The sequence below is a fragment of the Gopherus flavomarginatus genome, chromosome 11 (genome assembly GCF_025201925.1).
Source record: "Gopherus flavomarginatus isolate rGopFla2 chromosome 11, rGopFla2.mat.asm, whole genome shotgun sequence".
NCBI lineage: Eukaryota > Metazoa > Chordata > Testudines > Testudinidae > Gopherus > Gopherus flavomarginatus.
The window spans coordinates 27,479,816-27,499,478 of record NC_066627.1 but is presented as its reverse complement, the minus strand read 5'-3'; the positions used below and the strand labels follow the sequence as shown (position 1 = coordinate 27,499,478).

At 49.3% G+C, this 19,663-nt stretch overlaps 1 protein-coding gene across 9 annotated transcripts; it reads left to right on the top strand.

Annotated features, from left to right (window-relative positions):
• The first annotated feature begins 308 nt into the window (after nucleotides 1–308).
• Nucleotides 309–19,380, top strand: AAR2 (AAR2 splicing factor). Of its 9 annotated transcripts, none has more exons than XM_050917414.1 (5): nucleotides 309–370; nucleotides 765–819; nucleotides 1,352–2,154; nucleotides 5,488–5,717; nucleotides 18,067–19,380. In XM_050917414.1, exons 3-5 carry the CDS (start codon nucleotides 1,398–1,400, stop codon nucleotides 18,232–18,234), a joined length of 1,155 nt encoding a protein of 384 aa, XP_050773371.1. In that variant the 5' UTR covers nucleotides 309–370; nucleotides 765–819; nucleotides 1,352–1,397; the 3' UTR covers nucleotides 18,235–19,380. The 9 variants fall into 9 exon arrangements, with proteins under 9 accessions (XP_050773371.1, XP_050773369.1, XP_050773366.1 ...); XM_050917409.1 differs by having other exon boundaries at nucleotides 310–370; nucleotides 765–844; XM_050917415.1 differs by having other exon boundaries at nucleotides 362–441.
• Nucleotides 19,381–19,663: the final 283 nt, after the last annotated feature.

Below are 19,663 nucleotides of genomic sequence, written 5' to 3'. Positions count from 1 at the left end.
GTTCGTTCTCTCCTTCAGGTGGGAGCCTCTGTGAGTGGGTTGGGGCCCAGGCTCCAGCTCCAGCTCCAGCCCCAGCCCAAGTCAGTGGCCCTGGAGCAGATGTGGATTTCATTGCTGTGGAAACATATATGAGGCCAGCGGCCAGGTCATTAGCTAGATCCCTACACCTCAGCTAAGAACATGGCTGATAGAGTCTGGATCTCTGACATCTGCGTATGGCTCTCAGGGCTGGAGGGGGCCAGGCCCCTTTCTGCGGGGGCAATGTTGCTGCCCGGGCCGCTTTCCCGGTGGGACCTGCTGGGCTGGCGGAGGTAGCTGCGCTTCCGGGCCCGGCGCTCGCGCACTGCCTGAGGCGTGGAGCGGGGCCCAGGTGAGCAGCGGGGCTGAAACCGCCCCAGCGCCCGGGGCGGGGGGATTTAACCCCCTGACTGAGCAACGGAGGTTTGTACCCGGGAGGGGTTCCGGGTGCTGCGGGGGAGTTGTATCCAGGAGGGGGAGGGGCTGTATCCGGGAGGAGAAGGGGTGCTGGGGGGTGTATCCGGGAGGGGTCCCGGGTGCTGGGGGGTGAGGATGCATCCGGAAGGGGGAGGGGTGCCGGGGGGGTGTACCCAGGAAAGGAGGGTTTACTGGGGCCGGGGGGGGGGGCAGACCGGGGTCTGGGAGATTAGCCCCCCGCAGGCTTCCCCCTCCTGGTCTATCTGCTGAATATTGTTATAAATACACCTTGTAAAATGTTCTCTCATTTACTGACGCGCTATGGTGAGGTGTGTATTGCGGGGCTGTAATCTGATGTGTCTCATGATCCTCGCTGGAAGGGCTGTGAGTAGATATTGTGCTTTCGTTGGTACGTTTTTAGGACGGACTTTGTATTATACTGCTATAGCTTTCCCTCCTCTGGCCTTGGCTAGTGCAGTGAATTGCTGCTCTGAGCTCGGGCTGGGGGTCAGAAGGCTGCATGTCTGGGTGCCTAGGCACCTGTGTATTGTTATTTATTAAGCACGAACAGTTCTCTTTACTGTGTAAGGTACAGATATCAAAACAGCCCTGCCTCAGGGAGCGTACAGTCCAGAAGTACAGTATTGAGCTATGTTAACTTGCCAAGGTTTTAACAGGGCTGCCCAGAGGTGAGGGCAAGTGGGGCAATTTGCCACAGGCCCTGCAGGGGTCCCCACGAGAATATAGTATTCTATAGTATTGCAAGTTTTTTTTTTTTTATGGAAGGGGACCCTGAAATTGCTTTTCCCTAGGCCTCCTGAATCCTCTGGGTGGCCCTGGGTTTTAATAAAATATGCTGGATGGAAGCGTCTGTGTATTTATGTAATACAAGTACAATGTGCTTGCCCTATCCTAGATTGCTGGTGGAGAGGCCGGACATAACAAAAGGACCAGCAGACAAGATGGCAGAGATGCAGATAGATCCAGACCTGGCCAAGAGACTCTTTTTTGAGGGTGCCACAGTTGTCATTTTGAACATGCCTGAGGGGACAGAGTTTGGCATTGATTACAACACTTGGCATGTGGGCCCCAGATTCCGGGGAGTCAAGATGATCCCTCCAGGCATCCATTTTTTCCACTATAGCTCTGTCAACAGGTGTAACACCAAAGAGACAGGTCCCCGTACTGGCTTCTTCTTAAGCCTACAGCAGCGAGACTTGCAGATTCTGCATTGGAACTCATCAAATGAGGAAGTGGACCTCACGCCAGCATCTGAAGAAGAGATTGAAATAATGAGGTTAAACCTCCAGGAGATGGACAAGTTTCTTGGGCCATACCCATATGAGACCCTCAAGAAATGGATCTCCCTCACTAACTTCATCAGTGAACCAGTGATGAAGAAGCTGCAGCCAGAAAGTGGACAGATCTGTGCCTTTTCAGAGGTTCTGCCGGTTCTGGCTGGGAAGCACACCAAAGACAGAGCTGAACAGAACCTGCCCCGATATGATACAGAATGTAAGAGCTACGCAGAAGGCCTGGCCCGACTGCCCAAAATGAAGCTGAAAGCTGGCACTGAGATCCGGTTCACAGAGATGCCAAAGCAGATGTACCCTGATGGTGCTACTCCTGAGGAAATAACCAGGCACAGCATGGACCTTAGCTATGCTCTGGAGACAGTGATTAACAAACGGTACTCCAGCCAGCCCCAGGATATGCTCGGTGAGTACAAAGGCTGTCCCAGGAACAGTCATCGCAAAGAGCCTTGAACGCTTAACAGCAGGAATGGTGTCCAGCAATCATTATAGTCTATAGTGTAGAACTGAGAATTGGAACACATCTGAGTGGGGAAATTGCTTGAAGGGTCATGAATGTAGGGCAGGGGGTTAGAGTGCAGGATGTGGGAGGGGGTGCAGTGTGCAGGAAGGGGCTCAGGGCAGGGGGTTGGGGCACAGGAGCAGCGCAGGGTGTATGAGGGGGCTTCGGGCAGGGGTGCAGGGTGTATGAGGGGGCTTTGGGCAGGGGTGCAGGGTGTACCAGGGGGCTCAGAGTAGGGGGTTGGGATGCATGCAGACAGGGTGAGGCAGGGGGTTGGGGTGCAGGCTCTGGCCCAATACCGCTTACCTGGAGGAGCTCCAGGGTGTCAGCAAGGCTAAGGCGGGCTCCCTGCCTGCCCTGACCCCGTGCCGCTCCTAGAAGTGGCCGGGACCACGTCCCTGTGTCCCCTGGTGGTGGTGGGGGGGGTTTGAGGGCTCCTTTGCGCACTTCCCTCACCTGTGGGTACGTCCCCCAAAGTTCCCATTCGCTGCAGTTCCCTGTCCCCAGCCAATGGGAGCTGCGGGGGACAGTACCTGGAGGTGAGGGCAGCGAACGGAGCCCCCAGGGGACACAGAGATGTGGTGCTGGCTGCTTCCAGCAGCGGTGCGGGGCCCAATCCCACGGGCCAAATCCAAAGCCCTGATGGACCAGATCCAGCCCATGGGCCGTAGTTTGCCCACTTTGTTCTAGTTCCAATCTTGCCAGTAAATTAGCATTTGGATTTTTGGCAAGTCTCTTAGCCTTTCTGTGCCTCCAGTTAACAAGGAAAATATGTTCCCTATCTCACAGGGTGTTTGAGGGCTTAATGTTTGTAAAGCATTTTGAGATCCTTAAATGAAAAGTGCTTTTCAGTGCAACTTACTATGCATGAATTTTCAGCGCAGTGTGTGGAATGTTAGCTATGGAACTCTCTCCGTATTGCTGTGGGCGTCTCTCTTTTCCCCTAATGTTCCTTTCACATCGGTCTCTGGGGTCTTCTCCTCCATAGTACGTTGTTTGGTTCTGCCTCTCCTGGCAACCTATCAATTAACTAAAAAACCAAAAATGACGCTTTTTAAACCACCACCCTTATGTTTATCTATACATATTTTCATTGAAAAAGGTGATCACAGGGAACAGGCTGGGTGGTGCAGTTACAGTACATTGAAATAATTCAGGAGTAGGCAACCTATGGCACGTGTGCCGAAGGCGGCACGTGAGCTGAGTTTCAGTGGCACTCACACTGCCCGGGTCCTGGCCACTGGTCCGTTGGACTCTGCATTTTAATTTAATTTTAAATGAAGCTTCTTAAATATTTTAAAAACCTTATTTACTTTACATACAACAATAGTTTAGTTATATATTATAGACTTATAGAAAGAGACCTTCTGAAAACATTCAAATATATTACTGGCATGCAAAACCTTAGAGTGAATAAATGAAGACTCAGCACACCACTTCTGAAAGGTTGCCGACCCCTAAAATAATTAATTGCAGCGTGATGGGTGTCAACATAATTGTTCAACTTGGGAATAGAGAGAATGGGTTATCCTAGAAGTAGGAAAGTGCTACAAAAAGGACATCACTGTGACATGCAGAAATTGGTCAGTTGGCTTTGACTGCTGCAGCACTTTACCTGTAGCCATTTATTGTTAACTTCCAGTTTTCATTAAAATGACTAAGCAGCAGGGAATCTTGAACATGGTAAGCTTTTCTCTCCCCCACTGCTCCCATATTAGAGTAGCCATGGCTGAAAGACAGGGAAGAAGCAAGTTTAGGAAATTGAAACCTTCTGTTGTGCACCACTGGTGACGCCTTCTGGTAGGATTTGGGGATTGTTGTGAGGAAAAGCTTTGAACAAAGACCATACGCATTGTAGAGAAGAATGTGACATGCATTATTTACTGACATATCAGAAATTACCAGCTGGTGGCCCTCAATAGAATTGCTGTAATTAGCTGCTAACTCCATTGGAAACAGTGGCAACGTCTGCTACAAGTTAATGCCAGCTCTATTGAGGACTCTGCAACCAAGCTGAGATGACACTGTTACCCGCAAGATAAACTCTGGATGCTTGGTATTTACTAGAAATTCTTCTCATGTCCTCTTCATTTTATCTGTTAACTCTCTATCTTCTAAAAAAGCAGAACTGTATTGTGAAATTTTCTAGGAGGTAAAAACAGCTAATGTCCTTCCCAGCTAGCTACCATTTCCCGGTGCTCTGTGAGAAGCATGAGGGGACCTATTGGCAAAGTGAGTATCTAAACATTTGGTAATTCTGAGCCCTGCGTGGCAAAATAAGGCCACATCCATATTAAGGACTGTAGTGCTGTAGTATAGATGCTACCTACAGTGTTGGAAGGGATTTTTCCATTGCTGTTGGTAATCCACCTCTTCGAGCATCAATAGTGGAATTCTTCCATCAGTTTAGCCTAATCTGGGGTTAAGACGGCCTATTTACAGCTCTCAGGGGAGTGGGTTGTTCATACCCCGAGCACCATAGCTATGTCAACCTAGCTTTTAAGCATGGACCAGGCCTAGGAGAGCAAAGCTGCTGTAACAGCAATAGCACATTGTCTTCTGCGTACATAGTATCATAGATTGCTCTTGTTGTCTGCCTGCATGTGTCCATACTGTGGTACCCATGTCACTGTCTAGTTATGGTGGCAGCAGCAATTTCCTAGCTGCCCCTTTTTGGACATGTGAGCTCAGGAAAGGCAAGGAAAGGCCTAGAGAGATCACTATTCCCTCCTAGCAGCTATGAGGCAAGATTGTGTTAAATGGGGTCACAGAAGACCACAAAATCTTAATGTTATGTCTTGGCTTTGTGTTATAGTGTTTCAGTAATAGGTAGAAGTAATGTTTTGTGACAACCCAAACACCACAGGACAATCTCTGGAAATCACTTGGTAGTGACATTGTTCTCAGATGCCATTTATGAATGCTTATGAATGTTTCATGATGAGAAGGGTAACTGTCATTGCTATAACGTCCTCTTTGATTGTGCTATGCTTGCTTCTCAGTCATACAGTCAGAAGGGTGGTGAGTGGTCACTGCTTGGAGGACTGATGACTGTTAATATAGTCATCAGGAGTACAGGGTGCTGTTTGTGTGTCAGCAAGACAAACTCAGCGAAAGTATGCAAAAATCAACGTTGTCCACAAAAGTAATTTAATCTTCGGTTCCACCTATGGTTGACTGACTAAAGTTCTTCCTTGTCTCTTTTTTCCATGCCCTCCCTTGACTGGGTGTTTCCAGCTGAGCTGCAGTTTGCTTTCATCTGCTTCCTGATTGGGAACGTCTATGATGCATTTGAGCACTGGAAAAAACTTCTGAATGTTTTGTGCAGATCAGAGGATGCCATAGGGAAGCATCAGGTCCTCTACACCAACCTCATTTCTGTCCTGTACCACCAGCTCAGTGAAATCCCAGCTGACTTCTTTGTGGACATAGTCTCCCAGGACAACTTTTTAACCAGCACCTTACAGGTAAGTTACCAGTTGTGCAGGTGGTTTGGGAAACAGACAGATGAGGATTCTCATGAGAAATGAGTGGGCATACAAAGCCAGACTCAACCAAATTCAGAGGGGAGTCTGGGGAAACAAAGCCTTGTGTAAGATACACTCCCCTCCCCCCATGTGTATGTTATACGTTGCTTACACACACAACCCACTTACACCTCACCTCTGAATTTGACCCACTGAGACTGTGTATGGGAGTCTTAGACAGTGTAAATGGAGTTAACCCACATATAGCAAGGCCAGCAGCGCAGCATAACAAGAAAAGCAGCTAACAGGAGGAGGTAAGGGTGGGGTGGGAGAGACTAAATCTTTTGTGCCTTCCAGGCAATTAACACTGGTCTTATGTATCTTAAGTGAGAGATAAAGTCCAGTCCATTCTGATGCAGTATATCTATATTAGGGGTATCTGCCTGTGTGAGTAAATCAATTTAGTTGCAGCAGTATGCGTTTTCTTAATGTGAACAAGGCCTCAGACTCCCTTCCACTGAACATTAGTAAGGGGAGGCTGAGTGAATTTGACACATCGTAATGGAAACTTTCCTTTCATACTGATTTAGATCAGTTTAAATTGTCAGAGGATTCTGTTCATAAAGAAGCTGGAGTGACGCCCATTATGGACTTACAGCACTGGCAGTATCAAAGAGGACCCTTCCCCATCCCCCTGGTCTTGGGTTTTGTATCATGCTCATGTGTTTGCCTTGAATCAGGCTGTTACCCAGTGGGAATTTAGAGATGATTGCCCAGAGTGTAGAAAAGTCTGCATTGATGCTGAGGCAGCCACAGCAAAGCTTTATAATCCAGCACATCAAGATCTGAAGGATGTGCTTATAAAATACCTCCCCTTTATTTAATCACTCTAACATCTTAGTAAATAGTCATAAAGATTTAATAGCTGAACAAAATTCAATTTTCTGCCTCTTTAAGTTTTCCTCTTTATAATAACAGCAACCCAAAGAGACATACGTGTGTGTTTAGAAGTGAAGATTTTTATTCTTGGCAGTAATTGTTCAAGATGTGCTGTAGATGATTTATAGGCCTTGTGTACCACCTCCTCCCTTGTCAGATAGATCGGTCACATTTCTGTATGTGTGACTATTTGCTGCTGCTGTAGAATATTTCAATATCTTAACTGGCTAGAAACTAAGAGGTGCTGTTTTCGGTGTAGAGAGTTCCTCCATCAGCCCCTAATGACTCTCAGTTGTGAACGGTTTCGATGAGTGTCACAATGCAGGATAGGCCTGTTCCCCACAAACTGAAAGTGAGACTTCCTAAAAGCTTCCTTCCACTGCAATAAAAACATTATGAACTCAGTAATTAACATAATCAGTTACATTAAAATTAACATTATTTTTACACTCAATAAAACAATAAACTGAAAATTAGCCGAACTGCAACATGTCCTTCCGTGCCAGCTTCTCAGGTTCAATGTATGGAATTACCTCTGTGGTCTGATGGGCTGAGCATTGCTTAGCTGTTTTAGAATGTTAAGGCATGTCTACATTGCTTTTAAAAATAAAAGCCTGTGGCAGCAAGTCTCAGAGGTCAGCTGACTCAGACTCTTGCTACGGGGCTAAAAATATTAGTGTAGACGTTCCTTCACTGGGTTTCAGAACCTGGGCTCCGGCCCATGCAGAACATCTGCACTCCTGTTTTGTTGACCTGGGCTTTGAGACTCGCTGCCTCTGGGTTCTTTGCAGTGTAGATGTACTTTTAATGAGCAAAAGCTTTGATTTAAGGATAAAAATCTTCAACATTTGCCAGTCGTAGGAAATATTCATGTAACTAGAGCTGGCTGGGAATTTTTTTATGAAGTATTATTTATCAGAAAATGCTGATTCATCAGAACTGAAACATTTGGTAGGAAAGTTTTGATATTTTTTTTGTTTTTGAAAAAAAATTAAATTTTGTTTTGAAATTGAAACATTCCGTTTTGACATTTTTGAAATGAAAAGTTCAATTTTTCCATTTCAAAACTATTTTCATTTAGAAATGTAAGTTAATATACAGCAAAAATGTGAAAAAAATTAAAATCTTAAACGATCAAAACAAATGAAACATTTTGAAATTATCGAAACAAAACATTTCTGCTGATCTGAAACTTTTTTTGGATTTTCAGTTCACAAAAATTTTTAGATTTCAGCTTTTTGTTCCAATTTGTGAGGGAAAACTTTCTGAAACCTCACATTCTTTTGTGACAGGAAAACCGTTTCCTGCCCAGCTCTTCATGTAACCCATTGGCAAAGTATGTTTTGGTCCTCGCTAGTGGTGGACCATGTAAGAAAATATCAGCTTGCTACTGCTTTCAGCTAGTGGACTTGGAGTGGAATTTTCAGAGGAGTGGCTTGAAACCAAATCCTGTTGACTGTCAATGAGATTTGAGTATCTACCTCCTTTAGGCCTTTTTGAAAGCCCAGCTTTTTTAGCCTAGACTGCTGAAGCTAAAGAACTGATGCTATTATGTGAGAGGTCGCGGGATCAGTGCTCACTGATGTCTGATGGTGGTCATTGCACTCATAACTGCACAAAAGAAAAATGCTTTGGGTGAAAACCAGTTTTTTGTCACTAAAAGTTCTCTACTGACATTACTGTTCTCTGGCTCTTGGTGCCGGTGGGAGTACTGTGATTAATTTGTATTCTAGGAGTGCCTAGGTGCCCCTGTCATGGATCAGGACCCCATTGTGCTAGGTGCTGTACAAAGACAGAACAAAAAGAGCTTACATTCTAAGAATAAGATGGATATGCAACAGACAGACTGGGGAGCACAAGGAAATAATACACAGTGAACTCACCTCTTACCACACATGCCTGGGTAAAACACACAGCACCATTGACAGCAGAGAACAATCTTAAAGTGTAATTGTAATCAGAAAAGCGACATGGTAAAATTGTCTGCTTCTTACCGAACCTGTCTGCCCATTTCACTGATCAAGTTTATTCCTGCTAGCACTTTAGAGTCATTGAATCCATGGGAATGGGAGCTGGATTCTATTCCACCTCTTGCATGGAACCTTCCTTAAGCTTCAATTGCAGAATCCTTATTCCTGGTGGTAACTGAAGAGGCAGAAAGAACACAGCTTGATTTTCATATCCGAGACCTAGATTGAGTTTTTTGCAGCACTTGAAGTTTAAAAAAAAAATTTTTTTTGGCTTCTATAAACACAAATTTGATGTGTAACTTATTGAGCAGGATAAATATAGAACCCCATGATCTCACTGTTAGTCCCTTTTTTAACACTGGCCTCATTTTATAGGAGAGTTTTGTTAATGTTTCTGTGTGAAGAGGCACTTTCACAGTAGGATGAACAAGGAAAAACCAAACAGTTATACACAAAGCAATGAACTTTGCCATTCATTTTCAGTATTTTCTCCTGCTGTCTATGATCTCTTTTGAATAACAGCATTCTTCCCAAAGGGGCTTTACCTTCAGCTTGATCCTGCAATGAAATTCTTTAGCTTAGAGCATCAATTTGCTGTGGAAATGAGTTCTGTGTCACAAATTCAAGCAAGAGAGATGGGCTCTGAGGCTGAAAATCCTGGTTAGTCAGACACATCTGCAATAACTGTCTGAAGTGCCACAGAAAAATTGTGAATGTGTGAAAAGTTAATGGATTTATGTGTAAGTGAGACATTAGAAAATCCCTCCTTTAGGGTCTTTTCAGGTTGCAGCTACCAGTGTTCAAGGATCTTCAAGGATGTCTGTAATGTGCATGATGATTAGAAATTTGAATTTTCAAACAGCTGTTCTAGGGGACACCCTCCATTTTTCCGGTCTCTAAGGCAGTTTCTTCTGGAGATCCCTGCCTGTCCTCTAAGACATTAGAAATGCTGGAGAAACATATTGTGGTCACATGTTACAGCAGACAAAACTGTGGGGATCTACTGTATATCTAGCCATAAAGAAAGGGAGGGTGGTCAGACCCCCCTGGTTCTGCCCCCAGGTCAGGACGCATGCTTATGATTCGTGCTATGAGTTCTCAGTCAGACAATAGCTAGTTCTAATTTGGATTTGGTTTAATCTGCCTAAAATATTTGGGGTTTGTTTTTAAGCATTTGTTACGGTCAGAAACTAAAACTGCTGGGTCAAAGGGGACACTCCTGTGGCACACGCCCTCCTCGCCTCAGAAAAAAGCCTCATCAGTGCATCTCATTGTGGGCCTAGGTCTCTCCTCAGCTGACAGTGCCAGCTGCTTAGAGATTGTATGGGATGGGCAACTGCTGCGATGGGCATGTTGTTTTCATAGGTGGCCATCTTATTTGAATCCTGTTCTCTAGAGGGAAGGAGATTGGTACTTCTAAGCCTCTCTGCTGTCCACCTCCATCTGTTCAGCAGTTATAAACCATTACCTGTGGGAAACTTGGTCTCAAGAGATTAAACACGACCAAGTCTTTGACTTTGGCCTTAAAATTAAAACAAAACAAAGTCTCAGGTCTCCCAAGGTTCACAGTCTCAACTTCTAATGCCTACCTAGAACTCTGCAGTAGTGCCTGTATCATTGCTGTTTAAAGTTGCACCAAGTGCATTCAGACAAAATGTCTCGTGGCTGCCCTTTGGCTTCAGAGACTGGGTTTCAACCTCCAGTCATTGAGCTGTCCTTTTCTTCCACTGCTGTTGTCTTTTGTGGGTGGGACATTCTGAAGCCCCTAAATAGGTGACTTAAGAGCAAAGGTTTAATTCACTTTCAGTGGCATCACCTGCACTCTTTTGGAAGCCCCACCGTATATGTTTAACTCCATGCATATCCCTACTTGAAACAAGACTCCCCTCATTCCTCTGTTTTCAAAGATTAAAATAGTCCTGACCCTCACTGAGTTTGTGGAACGAAGGCAGTGTTTATCTTAGCTTTTGAGTGAAGATGGAGACTGCAGTGCCTTGTTAAGGAGCTGCCTGTAGCCCCATGGCCACTTCTGAAACCCTGCAACTAAAGTTCTTCTTCGAGTGATTGCTCATATCCATTCCAGTTAGGTGTACGCGCCGCGCGTGCACATTCGTCGGAAAACTTTTACCCTAGCAACTCAGTGGGCCGGCAGGTCGCCCCCTAGAGTGGCGCCACCATGGCGCTCGATATATACCTCTGCCGGCCCACCCGCTCCTCAGTTCCTTCTTACCGCCCGTGTCGGTCGTTGGAACAGTGGAGCGCGGCTTAGCTGACCTCCACTTCCCTAGCTACTCGTATTTCTCGTATATAGTTACGCAGTTATAACCCTTTTATTTATATATTTGTATAGTTATACGTTTTCTTTGCTAACATGGTTAGTTTAGTTACCGGGGTTCGGGAAGTAGCCCCTTCCATGAACCCGGTCCCGGAGCCCATGCGGGGCTCACCGGTTTTTTCGAATGGGCCGGCGTGCCAGAAGCCGCGGCCGAAGGGAGATCCACGACTCCTGTTTCAAGTGCCTCGGGGAATCACACTTGACAGCTAAGTGCCCCATTTGCAAGGCTTTTAAGCCGAGAACAAAACGGTGTGGGATTTTCACTTACCCCTCCACCTGGGGCGCCGAGCGATGATCAAGCGGCGGGCAGTAGCGCCTCCTTGGCACCGGACCCCGCCGATACTACCAAGGCCTTTCGGCACCGGCCGTCGCCGGCACCGATATCGGCTCGGCACCGCTCCCTTCTTCCGAGGTCGAGAGAGCCTACGATTCCTGCTGGTGCCTGATGGCTCCCCGGCACGCGCCGTGGTTGAGACCCCCTGCTCCTGCTGCTTCCGTGCCGTCTGCATCGCAGCCAGGGAGCTCGTCTAAGTTGGATTACCTGGCACCGACACCTGCAGAGGCACCGATGACGTCGACACCGTCGTTTCCAGTCCCCCAGGGCCACGGAATCCGGTGCCTGGCAGCTCCCCGGCACGCGCCGTGGTAGAGCTTACTGCTCCTGCTGCTTCCGTGCCAACGGCACCGCAGCCAGAGAGCTCATCTAAGACGGATCACCCGGCACCGATGACGTCGGCACCGTCGATCCCGGTCCCACGAGGGCCGTGGAATCCGGTGCCTGACGGCTCCCCGGCACGCGCCGTGGTTGAGCTCCTGCTCCTGCTGCTTCCGTGCCAGCGGCACTGCAGCCAGTGAGCCCGTCTAGGTCGGATCGCCCGGCACCAACACCTGCTGAGGCATCGACGACGTCGGCACCGTCGATCCCGGTCCCGTAAGGGCCGTAGAATCCGGTGCCTGACGGCTCCCCGGCACGCGCCGTGGTTGAGCTACTGCTCCTGCTGCTTCCGTGCCAGCGGCACTGCAGCCAGTGAGCCCGTCTAGGTCGGATCGCCCGGCACCGACACCTGCTGAGGCATCGACGACGTCGGCACCGTCAATCCCGGTCCCGTAAGGGCCGTAGAATCCGGTGCCTGACGGCTCCCCGGCACGCGCCGTGGTTGAGCTACTGCTCCTGCTGCTTCCGTGCCAGCGGCACCGCAGCCAGAGAGCTCGTCTGAGTCAGATCGCCCGGCACCGACGCCTGCTGCGGCACCGATGACGTCGGCACCGCCGATCCCGGTCCTACGAGGGCCGTTAGGATCCGGTGCCTGACGGCTCCCCGGCACGCGCCGTGGTTGAGTTACTACTCATGCTGCTTCCGTGCCAACGGCACCGCAGCCAGAGGGCTCCTCTGAGTCGGATCGCCCGGCACCGACGTCTGCTGCGGCACCGATGACGTCGGCACCATCGGTCCCGGTCCCACGAGGGCCGTTAGGATCCAGGGCCTGAGGGCTCCCCGGCACGCGCCGTGGTTGAGAGCCCTGCTCCTGCTTCCGTGCAACCTGCATCGCAGCCAGAGGGCTAGTCTCGGTCGGATTGCCCAGCACCGACGCCTCTGAGGCACCGACAATGTCGGCACCGTCGATTCCGGTCCCACAAGGGCTATCGAATCCGGTGCCTGACGGCTCCCCGGCACGCGCCGTGGTTGAGCTTATTGCTCCTGCTGCTTCAGTGCCGACGGCACCGCAGCCAGCCAGCTTATCTAACTCGGATCGCCCGGCACCGAACCTCGGTACCGTCAACCCCGGTCCCACAAGGGCCGTCGAATCCGATGCCTGACAGCTCCCCACTATGCGCTGTGGTTGAGCCTGCTGTTCCCTCCACGCCGGAGACGTTACCGACGGCGAGGAATTTCATTGCCATGACAGAGTCGATGCTGCCTGATACAGTCTCTTCAGGTGACCGTCCTCTGTCAGCACAGCAGAGCGGCACCGTTCATGATTACGGTCCCGCAGGCACTCCAGGTTCTGTCGACACGCCCGGCACCATCGGCAGTCCCGATGCTGTTTCCTCATCGGTACTGGTCACACTCGCTGCACCGCCCGGTATTCCGTTCGCCGACCCGCTGTCGGCACCGTTCCGACTCCCGGCGCCGCGGCGGATACCTTGACTCCTGTAGTCTCTCCCCGAGCCTCGAGATCTCGGTTGACCTCCCGGCACCGTTCTGGTTGCGGGTCTGGATCTCGTTCCAGGTACCGGTACGCCTCCCGGTGCCGGTCCCCGGTGCCGAGTTGGGCAAGGTCCGAGTGAGTCAGAGACTCTGCCTGTGCCTTCTTTAGTACCTCCGTGGCAGTCCGCACACGCATCTGTGTCATTCCATATGCGCAGATTCTATGCTCAGGACCATGATCCTGACATGATGGCCAGCGGGCGCCCGCCCCAATGCCGAAAGAGGCTTGGCGCATGGGCTTGCTTGGCCGCCAGGGTACTCTGCAGAGGCCCTACAGTTCTAGGTAGCAAAGCAACAAGCCTTGCTTAGCTGCAATACTTATAGCACCGGGGTGAAGGAGTTTTTCCTTCAGACCTCCCGCCAGGAGTCCGCTGCCGTCTCGGAGGACAGAGGAAAGGAGGTTCCCGGAGCGTCCCTCCAGGCCTCGTTGGACGCAGCAGACACTGCGGCCAGGACTCTGGCCTTGGGCGTCGCCATGAGGTGCATGGCTTCAGGTTTCAAGCCTCCGACGGGAGCTGCAGTTTGCCATTCAGGATTTACCCTTTGTTGGTAAAGGCCTCGTCGTGGCAGGGACAGCCCCAGGCTGCGAAGCCTGGTGGTCAATGGGCTCCTAATGCGCTCTCTAAGCATGCATACGCCGGCGATTAAACGCAGGCCTTTCTGGCCCCAGCCGCCATACTCTGTGCCTAGCCAGAGGCAGAACTTTGGCTAACGGCAAGGCCAAGGTGGTCGCGGACGAACGTCAGGCCCCCTAAAGAGCCAAGGTCAAGGTCCCTCGTAATTACCACTGGGACCGGAGACGAACCTTCCAAGGTGTACCTGGGGACAGTGTATCACCTTTAATTTGCTCCAGCCCTGTCCCCCTTCGGCGGGCGAAAGGGGCGAGGGGTTTTACTCCCGTTATGCCCTAGTCCCCCACGCGGGCACAGGTCAGACCTTCCTGGTCCTGCACGGACTCAACCGGTTTAGAATGAGGTTGAAGTTCTGCATGGTATCCCTGGGAACCATTATTCCATCCTTACCTCCTGGGGGCTACTATGCCGCCCTGGATATGAGGGACGCGTACTTTCGTGACGCCATCTTCCCTCCGCACAGGAGGTACCTCCGCTTATAGCCAACGGTCACTCTCCTGGCTTACGGCCATAGTCGCCGCCTACCATCGATTCGCTTATCCGAGGAGACTCTGAGACACAAACCGCTCAGTGCGTGGACATCGTCACGGTCTTATTCACAGGCCAAGGCCTGATGGTTCCTATAGAGCAATCCACTCTGGTTCCCACGCAGAGGTTGGGCTTCCAAGGGGCTATCCTGGTCTCCTACCCAGCTGGAGCCTGCTTATCACACCTGCGGTTTTAGGCGATGGCAACAATCATAGGAGGTCGAAGGGCTTTCCCAACGACCTCGACTTGTTCTTGTCTCAGTCTCCTGGGTCCATGGTTGCCCGCAAGTTTGTATCCAAACACGCCACGTTCCGCCTCCGTCCTCGCCAAGTCCGGCCCACCTCGGCGTACCGCCCGGACAGGGAGCCAATGGTCATGGTGGTCACCGTTCCCTCGAACACCATAGACTCCCTAGAGTGGTGGCTACCTCCCTCCCTGATGTGGGCAGGGATGCGGTTTCATCCGCCCCAGCCCTCACTGCCCGGACGACGGACGCGTCATCTCTCTGCTCGAGTGCTCATGGTCACCCCCGGGCTTAAGGCCTTTGGTCTTCTTGGGAGCTGGCATTCCACATCAATGCCCCAAAAATGAGAGTAGTCCGCCTGGCGTGCCAGGGGTTCCGGCGGCAGCTGCGAGGCCGTTGTATCTCGGTGTTTACGGCCAACACAACGGCCATGTGCTTCATGAGTATCCGGGGAGGGACATTGCCCCTCCCCCCCTTTTTTTGTCAGGAGGCCATCCATTTCCGGGTCTTTTGCATGGCCCATTCGATGGAGCTGGCGACTTCCTTTCTCCCAGGCGTTCGGAACGTCTTAACGCTTTGCCTCAGCAAGTCTTTCTGGTCTTACGAGCGATCACTCTGCCCCATGTGAGGCGTTCGGCTTTCCGGAAGTTGAGATGTTTCCTCACACAGACCTGTTCGCTCACTGCGAGAGCAGGAAATGTCAGATGTTCTGCTCCTTCCGAGGTCTCTCCGCAGGATCGATCTTGGACGCATTCCTGATGCCGTGGAGAGGCCAATTGCATTATGCCTTCCCACTGTTCCCACTGGTCCGCTAGGTCCTGCTCAAACTCCGCAGGGGCAGAGCGTGCATCGTCATGATCACTCCAGAGTGGTCCAGGCAGCACTGATTTACCATGTTGCTCGGCCTGTCAGTAACAGACCTAATTACCCTTCCACCCCACCCAGACCTCATCACTCAGGGCGACAACGGGCTTTGTCGCTCGGTCCTGCAGCTGGTTTACCTCACGGTGTGGCTGCTGCGTACCTGAGTCGGGGTGACGGGCAGCCTTCCACCTGGTCAACGGTCAGGGCCAGGTGGAAGTGTTTCTTCTACGGCTGCAATACGCTCGATCTTGCTCCTGCTGAGGTCTCGATCCCCTCTATTTGGCCTGCCTCTGGCCTTCAGCGGCAGGGCCTGACGGTATCATTGCTGAGGATACACTTAGCAGCCTCTCTACCTCCCAGCAGGCTAAGGTGGCCGTTCCCTGTTCTCACGATCTATGGGTTCGAGGTCCCTCAAGGGCTTGGAGCGCTCGCACCCTCGGGTGCACCGCCCAGCCCCGACCTGGGAGCTCAGCCTCGTTTTAACCAGACTTATGTCTCCCTCAGTCGAGCCGTTCACGACTGGCCCTCTGCTATGCCTGTCCTGCACGGCAACTTTCCTCGTAGCTGTTACGTCTCCTCCCTAAGGGGTTTCGGCCTTTCATGTTACCCACAGCTCAACGCAATCGGCATAACCATTGCACTCCTTGGGCATCTGTGGAGGGCTCGCATTTATATTGTGCTGACAGACCCATCTCCTAAGGTGCCCCGGCTCTGTCGCGGTAGCGGGCCAAAGGAAGGGCTTGCTTGTTTTCCTCTCAGAGGATCTCATCTTGGGTGATGGCGGACATCCCCACTTGTTATGATTTGGCTCATATTTCACCAAGCCACATCACCATGCATTCTACCAGGGCTCAGGCTTCGTCTGCCGCCTTGCTGGCTCGTGTACCTACCCACGGGATCTGTCGCGAAGCTCCATTGGTCCTCGGTCCATACCTTTGCTTCGCAGTATGCCCTGGTTCAACAGTCAAGAGAGGCTGTGGCCTCTGACTCGGCAGTTTTCATTCTGCCGCATTTCACTCCGACCCCACCGCCTACGGAAGGCTTGGGATTCACCTAACTGGAATGGATATGAGCAATCACTCGAAGAAGAAAAGACGGTTACTCACCTTTGTAACTGTTGTTCTTCGAGATGTGTTGCTCATATCCATTCCACACCCGCCCTCCTTCCCCACTGTCGGAGTAGCCGGCAAGAAGGAACTGAGGAGCGGGTGGGCCGGCAGAGGTATATATCGAGCGCCATGGTGGCGCCACTCTAGGGGGCGACCTGCCGGCCCACTGAGTTGCTAGGGTAAAAGTTTTCCGACGAATGTGCACGCGCGGCGCGTACACCTAACTGGAATGGATATGAGCAACACATCTCGAAGAACAACAGTTACAAAGGTGAGTAACCGTCTTTTTCTCTCAAGCCAGACTAACCTGAAACTGAAATCTGCCCACCCCATAGAAAGGCTTTTTGGCCCCAGTCAAGGCAGGGAAAACATGCATTACTGTGATGGGCTGGATCACAGAAACTCCCCTGGGAGCTGCCAACCAATGTGCCAAGACTGCCTCCCCTCCTGTTTTCCCTGCCAGCTCAGGACTCCAGCACTTCCCGTCTGCTCCAGCACAGACCCAGGATCTGAATTACTTGCCCCAAAGCTGCAGGTTTACCTGAAAGCAGCTAGCAGAAGTATTCCTGCCTTTAATACTCAGATGCCCAACTCCTAATGGGATCTAAACCCAAAAAAATCCGTTTTACCCTGTATTAAGCTGTACAGATATGCACAGTTGTTTGCTCTTCCAGGTATTAATACATATGCTGAGTTAATTAGTAAGTAAAAAGTGATTTTATTAAATACAGAAAGTAGGATTTAAGTGGTTCCAAGTAGTAACAGACGGAACAAAGTAAGTCACCAAGCAAAATAAAATAAAATGCGCAAATCTATGTCTAATCAAACTGAATACAGATAATCTCACCCTCAGAGATGCTTCAGTAAGTTTTTTCCTCAGACTGGACCCCTTCCAGGCCTGGGCACAATTCTTTCCCCTGGTACAGCTCTTGTTCCAGCTCAGGTGGTAGCTAGGGGATTCTTCATGATGGTTCCTGTCTCCCCTTTGTTCTGTTCCACCCCTTTATATATCTTTTGCATAAGGCAGGAATTCTGTGTCCCTCTCTGGGTTTCCAACCCTCCTTCTCAGTGGAAAGACACCAGGTTAAAGATAGATTCCTGTTCAGGTGACCTGATCACATGTCATTGCAAGACTTCATTGCCCACTTGCCAGCACACATGTATACAGGAAGACTTACAGGTAAAATACACCCATCTGCAGACAGTTGTCCTGGTTAATGGGAGTCATCAAGATTCCAAACCACCATTAATGGCCCACACTTTGCATAATTACAGTAGGCCCTCAGAGTTATATTTCATGTTTCTAGTTTCAGATACAGGAGTGATACATTAATACAAATAGGATGATCACACTCAGTAGATAATAAGCTTTATAATGATACCTTACATGAGACCTTTTGCATGAAGCATATTCCAGTTACATTATATTCACTCATCAAATTTTTATAAAATCATATAGACTGCAACGTCACATGCCGCCTCTGTGATTATCTTACTGACTTCTAATGTATTCTTTTAGGTGTTTTTTTCCTACACCTGCAGCTCCACCGTTGACAGGACGCTGAGGAAGAAGGCAGAAAAATTTAAAGCCCACCTAACTAAGAAATTCAAATGGGATTTTGAGGCTGAGCCAGATGACTGTGCCCCTGTGGTAGTGGAGCTGCCAGAAGGAGTGCTATTGGACTGAATGAAATGCTGTTGTGGAACCAAGCACTGGGTTGTTTTTGTTTTTGTTAGCTTATTTTTCTTCCCCTCTTCTCGAATTTGCCAGCTTTCTTAATTTTGTATCTCATCCTGTGAAATGAACTTGGTGATCCGGAGCAGATTCCTGCTCCTGCTATAGAATCAGATCTGGGAAGCCCAGAAACACTGCATATTCAGTCTCCAGGCCAGAGCTCTTTTGTTGTGGGCTCAGGCATTGTTCTACAAGCCACTGGGATAGAGTATACCAACATGATGCAATGCATCCAAGGTCACTTTGGGTACTCGGGCAACTTGTATTTCCTTAGCTCTTCTGCATGTGCTAGTTCATGGACATAACCGCCTGTTGGATGGCCGTAGCCACCTTATAGTGAAGAAGCTGTACGTGAAACCATTTGCCTTCTAGAATCTGGAGCCTGTACTCTAGCTTGATGCCTTTAGAATTAAGAGGTAGTTTGAACTACCTGTGATCACTGCATCCTTCTTCAGCTCCAACCCATGTTGACTGTACTTCTGCAATAGCATGCTACGATGGAAAAAAATATCCTTTACTAAATCCTCCTAATCCATAGCTCTGACACTAAAATAACCAGATCAGAGGAGTAACACCTTTACATGAACACTGACAACACTGTAATTGCAGTGGCAGAGAGACTGAATCTACTTAGCCTGGTGTAAGAGAATCTGGAGAGTTTGGTAACCAGAAATTTAATTTTTGGGCAGTAGTCACCTGGTATTCGAAACAAAAAGCCAACCACAGATTTTTCACCAGCTGTGCTTGTTATCTGAGATATCTGGAACTCTTCCTGTAATTATTTGTTGCTTCTCGCTGATCATCTCATTAATAATCATATGAGGACTCTGGTGTTCATTCAGAGCTGAGTTCCTGTAATTGTTATCCTGTAATTCTTACTCTATGTAAGACAGTGGGGTTTTTTGTTTGTGTTTGTTTTTAAACAAGAATTCCTACTGTTGTAGGGATTAGGCTGTGTTCAACTTGCTTGTTTCTTTCTAGATAGTTAGACTCCTTAAGGAATTTAGGTTATCGTGTTGGGAACCTATACAATACTTATTAGTCTTTCACAATAGTAGTTCAAAATAAATCTGCCTATGTTACTTTCCTAGAAAAATATCCCTACAGTCTTTTGTGTGTGAATTATTTTAGCCAAGTTATATGTTAGTCTGTTGTTGTTCCGGCCTTAACATAGCAGTGTCAATGTTATTGTACTCGTCACCCTGAAGTAAAGTATCGATGATTTTTCTCTCATCCAAGGACAGCTCAGACCAAGGAGGTAAACTAGCATAGCATAATGCAAGATACTGTGTGTTGTCTGTGAGAGGACACGTGATACCCTGCCTTTGAATAATCACGTACCAGTCACAGAAATAAGATAGGAAAAGATCTGTTAAGTGCA

Coding starts and splice junctions, on each gene's coding strand:
- AAR2 (XM_050917408.1), top strand. CDS start 1,296: ATGGAAGCGTCTGTGTATTTATGTAATACAAGTACAATGTGCTTGCCC. Junction 2,155..5,487: donor CCAGCCCCAGGATATGCTCG/GTGAGTACAAAG, acceptor GGGTGTTTCCAG/CTGAGCTGCAGTTTGCTTTC. Junction 5,718..18,066: donor TTTTAACCAGCACCTTACAG/GTAAGTTACCAG, acceptor GTATTCTTTTAG/GTGTTTTTTTCCTACACCTG.